The 10,224-nt window shown below is 31.4% G+C and overlaps 1 protein-coding gene across 3 annotated transcripts; it reads left to right on the top strand.

Moving 5' to 3' along the window:
• On the top strand, positions 5,298 to 9,970 carry LOC109360412 (glucan endo-1,3-beta-glucosidase 4-like). 3 transcript variants are annotated; one of them, XM_019605303.1, is made up of 5 exons: positions 5,298 to 5,535; positions 6,420 to 6,532; positions 6,830 to 8,077; positions 9,292 to 9,319; positions 9,593 to 9,970. In XM_019605303.1, the coding sequence occupies exons 2-5, from the start codon at positions 6,466 to 6,468 to the stop codon at positions 9,738 to 9,740; spliced, it is 1,491 nt and encodes a 496-aa protein (XP_019460848.1). In that variant the 5' UTR covers positions 5,298 to 5,535; positions 6,420 to 6,465; the 3' UTR covers positions 9,741 to 9,970. The 3 variants fall into 3 exon arrangements, with proteins under 3 accessions (XP_019460848.1, XP_019460857.1, XP_019460865.1); XM_019605312.1 differs by having other exon boundaries at positions 6,406 to 6,532; XM_019605320.1 differs by having other exon boundaries at positions 5,301 to 5,535; positions 9,596 to 9,970.

Below are 10,224 nucleotides of genomic sequence, written 5' to 3'. Positions count from 1 at the left end.
TGAATTATGAGTTTCAATGCTTTTAAATAGGCTTTCCAATAAGCCATAACACCTCTGTGAAAAGGTAGGATTCGATTGAAATGAAACAATTTTGTTTGGGGTGAAAGCTGTGTAGTTTGAATCTAAAAGTTGTGTAGTTTGAATCTGAAAAATGGTGCAACAACTCTCAGTAATTGATTACCTAATCAATGTAATCGATTACCCAAATAGTCTGTCCAACTACGTAATGGATTTTCACATGCTGTAATCGATTACTCATAGGTTGCAATCGATTACATAAATATTTTGTCCAACAGAATAATTGTTTATTGTATTGTGTAATCGGTTACTCAAAAGGTGTAATCGATTACCATGATCATTTTTGTTGGATAACTTGTTTCCCACTCATGTAACATGTTACTTAGTTCTGGTAACCTGTTACTTAGATCCAGTAATCTCTTACACAGTATTTTGAAAATTGTTTTCATTTTTACTTGTGGTTTTCAATTTTCTTTTAAATTCTAAATCCTTGAAGTTTTATCTTTATTGTCTTCATAAGTATTTTTCCTTTTCTTTTTTTATATGATGTTGATGTCTTCATCAAAATCGTGTCAAGATCAGGAGCAAGATCTTCTTCACATAAAGGCGCCAAGAAAGTACTTAATGAAGCAAGAGATGAAGCATATGTTGAGTTATACAATTCTTTAGGTATTCATGGAGGAGGGGAAGTATCTTGCAAAGGGTACGAATAGAAAGAAAAGTGACTTTCATCAAGTGAAATGCATTAAAGATGAAAAGATCTTGGTGAAGGTAAAAAATATTAAGGAAGCGTGCTAAAAAATATTAAGGAAGTATGATAAAAAATATTAAGATTTTGAAAGGATTGAGAAGGATAAAACGATTTGACCAAACATTATTTATTGAGACCCATAATATTGTAGGAAAGAATGACACTAGTTGACACATAAAGTTATCTAATGAGAATATAAGTTAAAAGAAGATGTCGTAAGAGTGGAGGAGAAACATTTCAATCTCTATCAATAAGAGCAAGTGACATATTAAAAATTGTGCGAATAATAGGGGATTATGTTCATGAGCCATAATGTGAAGCTATGAAAGAGGACAATTGAGCGGAGGTTGAGATAAGAGACACATATTGCTAAAAACTAATCTAATTTCGATACAAAAGTCGACATTAGAGACTATATACTTGATACGATGTTGATGGAGGGACATCAAAGAAAATAACAAGGCTTAAACATGATTTTCATTAATTTGGAGACAACATACCATATGGTGTTGAAAGAGGTATTATAGATAATCCTAACAAAAAAATGAGTTCACATTTCCTACATTTGAGTAATCACTTATATGTATGATGAGCTCAAAACTAATGTGAGAACACATGATATGATCTCAGGAGATTTCTAAATTTCTATAGGAATATACCAATGATCAACATTGAACTCTTATTTGTTTACATTGCCCTTGAATATGCTTACTGAACACATCCGAGAAAAGGTGCCATAACGTGTGCATGTTGTGTATAATATTGTTCCAGATGGAGACTATTTTAGGAATTAATTCAAAAGCTAGAAATATGGATACAAGTTTTAGAAGCGAATGAATTTCGTATAAGCCGAATTAAAACTAAATATATGAAGTGTGTCTTTAGCATGAGACGAACAAACTCTATCGTGAAAGTAAATGTTGAGATCACACCTTGTCTTACTAGATTTGAGTATTTTAAATCTATCATGCAACATGAAGGAGAACTTAGGGATCACACCTTGTATTACTAGATTTGAGTATTTTAAATCTATCATGCAACATGAAGGAGAACTTAGGGAGATGTAAACCACATGATTCAAGTGGAATAACTGGAATAGTGAGTGCTTCATGTATCATATGTGATTGAAAGGTGATAATAATGCTTAAAGAGAAATTTTAGCGCACAACTATAAGACATAAATGTTATATGAGATTGAATATGAGGTATTAAAATATCAACAAGAGAACAAACTTAATATAGAATGAATTGTAATGTTATGTTAGATAAGTGGACACATTAGATAAAATAAGATTAGGAATAAACACATTAAAGAGAAGATTATTATATCTTCTATTATTGAAAAAATGGTACAATTAAGTCTTGAGTTGTTTGGTCGTAAGTAAAGAAAACCTTTAGAAACCACAATAAAGAGAGACTAAATGGGAGTAAGACCAATTTTTAGAGGCAACAAGTGAAAGTAAAGAAAAACAATAGCCACTACATTTATGGAATATTTAGAAACCAATGATTTATCAAATGAATTTTATTGAGCATTATGACATCATTTGATCCATGTAGTTGATTTTATTCAATGAGACTAAGAATTATTTGTTGCATTTTTCAATTAAAAATTAAGATACTATAGAGATGATAAATAATGATATCTTTTTTATTTGTGTTGTTATCTTTGTAATTTAAAATAAAACACTAGTAAAATTGCTATTTTAAAGTAAAACATTATCAATTTATAGATAAAAGCACAATTATAAATATTGTATTATATTGACTAGCCCAACCAATAAATTACTCCCCATATTGATAAGATATAATAATTATGTCGAACATGTATTTTAAACGAAATAAGTTGAAAATTATCGGTCAAAATTGTTTATCATATCGTACTAGACAAAACTAATTTGCACGTGAAAATGTTTTATATTTTAAGAAATGACACATTTATGATTCACTCATTCTAATAGTTATTTGCAACATAGTTATCCATTTGAGTCATTTCAAAAATTAAATTACTTATTTTAAATAATAATATTTATATTTATTATAAAATATATAATTTAAATGGTATACCTTTTAATTATTGAATCATTATACTTAGACTTGTCAAAATGGGTGAGCATGGTCGGTCAAGCCATCAAAATTTGAAAATTAAATATGAACTTTTTAGTCTGGACTCACCAAACTATATTAAAATCGGGTTCAGGCTTACCCGGGTGAGTTCGGGCTACTCGTTTGTTCTTCTTTTTTCTTTTTAAGGACTTTTAAATGATACTATAAACTTATAATAAAAATATAGTGTTATGAATTTTGAACAAAAAAAAAATAGAGTAATGTATGTAAGATAATATTTATAACAAAGTAGTATATCACATTAAATGAGAAAAACATTAAATCATATAAATTTCCTTTTTCCTTTCTTAATTGTGTATTTAATTATATTTAACTTTTATAGAAAACTATGATAAAGAACAACAACTTTTACAAAAAAAAAACTAAAACAACATAATTATTTAATCATAGACTCTACACAACAAACTTAACTCATATCAATTCATTATAATATATTATGATAGTGATTATACATTGACATATATAGTTTATTCTGAAGTTGACTATAATCTAACTTGATATTAATTTTGATATTGTCAAATTGTTTATATATTAAAGTGAAGTCACATATTATATTGTGTTAGAAAGTGAGAGTCCAATAAGAATGAAATTTAATAAAAGAGTTATGTTAAAAATCATATAAGTGAATTTGACACCACATTTTAACTCAAATATAAAACATTAAAGAGAATAATATATCTCGTAGTACAATGAGATAAATTATCTCATCCAACCAATAAAATCATGACATTTAACTTATTTAATTATTTTCTATAAAGAAAATTCTAAAACAAAACAAAAGAGTAAATCTACTAGTTATATTTTTACTGTCCAGATCAGTGTTGTGAAACCCGAGCCGGACGTCAAACCGGCAGAGGTCCCATATTAGGTTTAACCGGTTAAACCGTCCGATCTGACCGCGTGATTTCGTACATAATTAATAATTTTTATTTATAAATATATAGTTATATATAAATGTAAAACTTTATATAATTGATAATTATGTATAATTATATTGAAATAATACCTCTTTATCTTTTTTGGACTGTAGTAAAATAAAATATTAGAACATTGTCCCATTTTTTTATTTTTAAGTGAGCCGTTCGGTTTACTTTCCGGGTTAATCCGGTTTAACCGGGTTTAACATGGTCGGACCAGATTTTTCCGGTTCAAAGCGGTCCAACTCTCATTCGGTTAAGACGGCAAACCAGAGTCGTTTTCAAGTCCAGTCAGTGGTCAGACCGGTCGGACCGTCCGGTCAGGTTCCAACAACACTGGTCGAGATAATAAGTTATATCTTAGTATGAGTAGATATTTTATTCTCAACATTAAATCTACTAGTTTGGTTGAATTGAACATATCAAATGTAGTAAAAAACTTATACATTAAAACAATAGTAAATTACACTGATACCCCCTGAGTTTTAGTGAAATTACATAAACTACCTCTCACTTTTTTACACCTACACAAACCTCCCCTAATTTTTATACACTCATTACACTGACCACCCTGCATAAGAAATAAGTGTAATATTTTAAATAAAAAATGTGATAAACGCAATTAAGTTAAATAAAACATGATATATTGTGAAGACAAGTCCAAATAATATATGAGTCAATATTTCTTTATTATTTTTGGTTCGTTACACTATATTATATGAGCGATTTAAATAATATTTATTTAGAATTGTTGATGCATTTTGTAACCAAGAATAATAAAGATATATTGATTTATATATTATTTAGACTTGTCTACACAATATATCATGTTTTATTTAACTTAATTGCATTTATCACATTTTTTGTTTAAAATATTACACTTATTTCTTATATAGGGGTGGTCAATGTAATGAAAGTATAAAAACTAGGGGAGGTTTGTATAGATGTAGAAAAGTGAGGTGTGGTTTGTATAATTTCACTAAAACTCAGGGGTATCAATGTAATTTACTCTTAAAACAATTTGTGATATTACTTGATATATAAATTGTACACAAATTTTTTAACCCAATTTAATTTAGCTTACAACTAACTTGAACCTATTCAGATAACCACCGTTTATACAATGATTTTTTTTATATGAAGATACATATAACACATATTATATTTAGAGACCAATATATTTATGTTTTCTTATTCTATTATTTATAACTAAATTTTAATTAGAATTAAAATTATCATACCTTTTATTAGTTATATGTAAGTATATGTCCGTAAGTATTTCTTCTAAACAATTATGATTATATCTCACAACATTTACTTAATATTAAAATGGAAGGTGAGGTAAGAAAAGAAAAAAGACAGCAAGTACGAGGACTAGATTAACGGCGAGGATGTTGATGTCGTGTAGTTATAAAGTTGCCGGTAATTCAGTAAAGTGAGTGAGACTTTCCCACTTCCTTCTTCACTCATTATATTAACTTAGTAACTCTCACTCATCATTCACATTAACGTTCTTCTTCAATTAACCCTTCTCCACTCTCACATTCCCACCATCTTTTCTTTTTCTTGGGATACGAGAACACTTAGTTTTCCTTATAATTATTGTTTTTTTCTATCTGGGTCTTCAACTTTTGAATTTATTTGCAGCCCTTTTTTCTGTTCCAACTTTCAATAGGAGCTTGCTATTTTGAAACAGAAACTCTTTCAGCATTTATAGATCAGGTTTGTATGCTTAAGCTCCATATATTTTTGTGTATATTATTTATTAATCTTTACAAATGATGAGGTTTTTATGATTCAATTTTAACTTTGCTAAGTTCTTCATGTGTCCGAATGATTAAACCCCTGAGTCATTTATTTTTTCAGTTCTTTTACTTTGAGCCATTTTACTACTCTTGTTTGTTTCTTTTTTTGGGTTTGTTACAAACCCATTGTTTGGTATTTGGTTAGTTTATGCCCCTTAATCCATTCTGTAGTAGTGTTTTTCACTTACCTCTCTCTTAAAGAAAAAAATATTAAAAAATTGAACTTTAGGACTTTCCATGATTATTAATATATGCAGTTTAACACTCATGGCTCTAGGCTGAGCAGTAGGACCAAATTCTATTTTTTAAGCCAAAAAGATGGATCCTTTAAGTTATTATGGCCTAATTGCAAGCCCTTACAAAATGGGTATGTGGGTAGAATGCAGATAATGAAGAAACCGTAAGACTGAAATCAATTACTTGGGATTCTCTTGCTCATTAAAAATCTAAGGGGAGAAGAGTTTGAGGTTTATGGTTTAGAATATTGGAATTAAGCTGTAAGTTATTTTCCGCATAATTTAGTTCTTTACGGTTGTACTACTTGTAAGATGATATAAATGTGAGGAAAAGAGTTTAAATTAAAAAATATTAGAGTGTAATATAATATCTAGGTCAAGGATTTAGACCATATTAAGGTATTGTAGAATGTAATTTAGTTCTTTGATTCTGGGTGTTTCATCAAACTGATGGACTTTGTGCAATTATCTTTTTATTTTCTCTTCATGTTGCCAATTTTAGTTCCTGAAAATGTGATTTCTTTTTTTGTCGCTCAAGTTTGATAATTAAGGCTTTGTTTTGCAGCTAAATTCGGCTGTACTTATTACCAATTGTGGTAATATTGGATGTGATGGAGCTTAAAAAATGCCTTGCAAGTTCTTTGATGCTTACTATTGCTATGCTAACCACTGCATTAGGTAAGTAATACCTTTCTTTGTATTTTTCTTATTATTTAACTCATTGATTGGACTCCTACTTTCATTTTGTCTTTTATATCACTCTATAGCTCAGGCTGCTTTCTCCTTTTGCACATGATTCTAAATGTTTAACACTTAATTTGCTGTTGTTGCATTTCGTAGCGTGGTACAAATTTGTGCTTATTTATTTTAAGATCTGGGCCGGGATTGCCACAAAGGGATATTCATTCATGGAAGGTGATTGAATGTGTATTATTGTTTTTGAGTTGATGCTGAATCACATTTTTGAACTTGTAGGTGCATTTGTGGGTGTAAACATTGGCACTGATGTTTCTGATCTGCCATCTGCTTCAAAACTGGTTGATATTCTAAAAGCCAATCAAATTACTCATGTGCGTCTTTATGATGCCAATGCACAATTTCTTCGAGCCCTTTCAAACAGTGGTATTGATGTAACTGTTGGTGTCACCAACGAGGAGGTGTTAAAGATCGGAGAGTCTCCTTCAGTAGCTGCAGCTTGGGTTAACAAAAACGTAGTTGCTTATCTGCCATCGACCAATATCACGGCAATAGCAGTTGGGAGTGAAGTTCTTTCCACAATCCCAAATGTTGCACCTGTTCTGATTCCTGCCTTGAATTCTATTCACAAAGCCCTGGTTGCCGCAAATCTTCACTCCCGTGTTAAAGTTTCGACCCCACAGTCTATGGATGTCATCCCTAAGCCTTTTCCTCCTTCTACCGCCACTTTCGACTCTTCATGGAACTCTACAATGTATCAACTCCTTCAGTTTTTGAAAAACACAAATTCCTCTTACATGTTAAATGCTTATCCTTATTATGGATACACTAAAGGAGATGGCCTTTTCCCGATTGAATATGCTCTTTTCAAACCTCTTCCTTCAGTGAAGCAAATTGTTGACCCGAACACTCTATTCCATTATAACAGTATGCTTGATGCTATGGTGGATGCTACCTATTATTCTATAGATGCCTTACATTTCAGTGGCATACCCGTTGTTGTCACAGAGACCGGGTGGCCATGGATTGGTGGAGCAAATGAACCGGATGCTACTGTAGAAAATGCCGAAACATACAATAATAATCTGCTTCAGAGAGTCTTGAATGATTCAGGTCCGCCTAGTCAGCCAAACATACCCATCAATACCTACATATATGAATTGTTTAACGAAGACAAGAGGAACGGGCCTATCTCAGAAAAAAATTGGGGCATCTTTTATCCTAATGGAAGCACTGTTTATCCTTTGAGTTTGAGTACTTCTGACAGCCTTACTGGAAATTCTGCTTCAGTTTTTTGTGTGGCTAAAGATGGTGCATCGACCGATAAGCTGGAAGATGGCCTGAATTGGGCTTGTGGACAAGGCCAAGCTAACTGTGCTGCTCTTCAACCAGGGAAGCAATGCTATCTCCCGAATAATTTGAAAAGTCATGCCTCCTATGCCTTTAATGATTATTATCAGAAATCACATGGTGCTGGTGGAACATGTGATTTCAATGGTACGGCTACAACAACTACTCGCGATCCTAGTAAGTTCATATGACTTCATATTGTCTACTTATATCTTGTATGGTATTCTTGTAACTCAGTTTTTTTTCTGATTGTTACACGTACATGACCGACGTACTTATTGAATTATTCACTTACTAACAGCTGTAGGAATTCATTGACACCCTTTCTTAGTTGAAAATGAGCCTTTAGAGTAAAATCTTGATGTCTGAAGTCATTGGTTGTTGTCCCTATTTGAATCACCTATAGGGCAAGAAAGCAATTATAGATATGAAGTCATAGACAAATAGCAATATGCTTTCAAAATTTCACACATACACATTCAATGAAGGCTGAATAAATATGCCATTTATTTCCTCTTTCAACATAGGTTGGATGATAAAATTATGGATTCTTAAGTCATTGATGACCATATCTCTATTGGACATATTATTAAGAGGCAACATAGTATTGAATTTTGTTTTGATTTGAACCTGAAGGTCTCGTTTAATCTAAAAGATAATAGTTACATTTTCCCTTCGTTTTGTTTAAATAGGTCAATGACATAGCATTAAATCTGTTTAATTTGTTCTATTGCAGAACTGCATGTAGAATTTGGATTTCATTATTTTCAAATTGATATTTTACCATTTCTATATTTGCTTTAATCGTTCAGTGTTAGATAATAATTGAACGATTCTATGAATCATATAAGAATTGTAGGTTTGTAAACTGTGAATTTGATATAATTTCTATAGTTGCCAGCATAATTAAATGAGTATTTTTTTCCTATTTCTTGTGATGCAACATTATTGTTGGGTCCAGCTTAAATGCATGCTTGATAATAGTGAATTGGAGTAACAATGCTACTTGTCAATTAGCTTCTAAGAATGCCCGAGAAGCTGAGCTGGTTGAACTGTCGTGGTATCTGTGATCCTCACCCCATGGTCCAGATATAAAATCTCATCAAAACCTTCATTAGTCCTGTTAGGAATGTCTTCTTGTTGCTACTTAAAACTGATAAACTCGAATTGCATAATTAAGAAACTCAAAAGCGGAAGAAACTAGTGGTGGACTCTTGCAAAGATGTAACCTTTATATGTTTGTGAGAACATGTCATGGTTGAAGTTTCTATTTCATTCCATAGCATTTTATCACTGAAATGTTTACTTTTAATTGTTCTCGTGTCCTTGCGTTGAGACTTTCTAAAAGTTAGTTATTAGTTAAACTACTAATGCTGTGTACTCTGTTGCAGGTTATGGATCCTGTTTATACACGGGAAGGTATAATCTTAGTCCATTTAACATTCATCATTAATTAAGATTTGAAGATCACTGTTACTTTTTTAAATTCTTATCTAACCATGGAGAGGGTGAGCCTCAGCGCAACAGTAAGGTTGCTGCTTAGTGACGACGAGGTCACAAGTTAGATCCTCGAAACAATTGCGGTTATAAGGCTATGTACATTTACGTACCCTAGACCCTATTAGGTGTGAGTCTCGTATACTAGGCTGCCCCATTTTTTTCCTTATCTGACCATTGGATGGTTTTTTTTATCAGTTCAAGCATCAGTGGACTGACTTTTCCTCCTACAGCACTTGGACCTTCAAGCCCTGATCATGGAGCAAGTTGGAATCTGCAAGTATCTACCCTTCAGTATATATTATCTGCCATTGTTGTGTTTGTGGCTATGCTGGTGTTATGACCAAAAGGCCAATGCATTTTATAGTGCAATTCAATGATTCATGGATTCTAGTTTTTGACTATTTTCTTTGTAACATTTTCATTTTTGAAGTTTATATCTCAATGCATTTAAGACCATATTTATCTCTTTAAGGTAGTTGCTTAGATTTAGTGCTTTAGCTAGATAAGACAAACTGAAAAAGTTGAGAGAATGGGCCTTCAAGATATTATTGATGTTGTTTTTTCATACACACAAGTGATTATTCTTGCTTTTACTTTCCTGTTTGGGTTGAAAAAAAATTAATTTGAATTTTCTTATATCAATACATTCCTCAAGCTAATGCTGAACTATGTTGGACATCCATTGGGAGAAAGTGTGATGAAAAGACTGATTCTCAGCTTATAATCTGAAAATATCTGGCAACAAGGGATCTACATATATTTTATTTTTGTTTATAGAAATGGTCTTAAATTTAGATATTTATATAGGGGATTTGCAAGGCTGA

Source organism: Lupinus angustifolius, chromosome LG01 (assembly GCF_001865875.1).
Source record: "Lupinus angustifolius cultivar Tanjil chromosome LG01, LupAngTanjil_v1.0, whole genome shotgun sequence".
Taxonomy (NCBI): domain Eukaryota; kingdom Viridiplantae; phylum Streptophyta; class Magnoliopsida; order Fabales; family Fabaceae; genus Lupinus; species Lupinus angustifolius.
The sequence above is the reverse complement of the archived record's forward strand: the minus strand, read 5'-3'. Positions and strand labels throughout refer to the sequence as shown.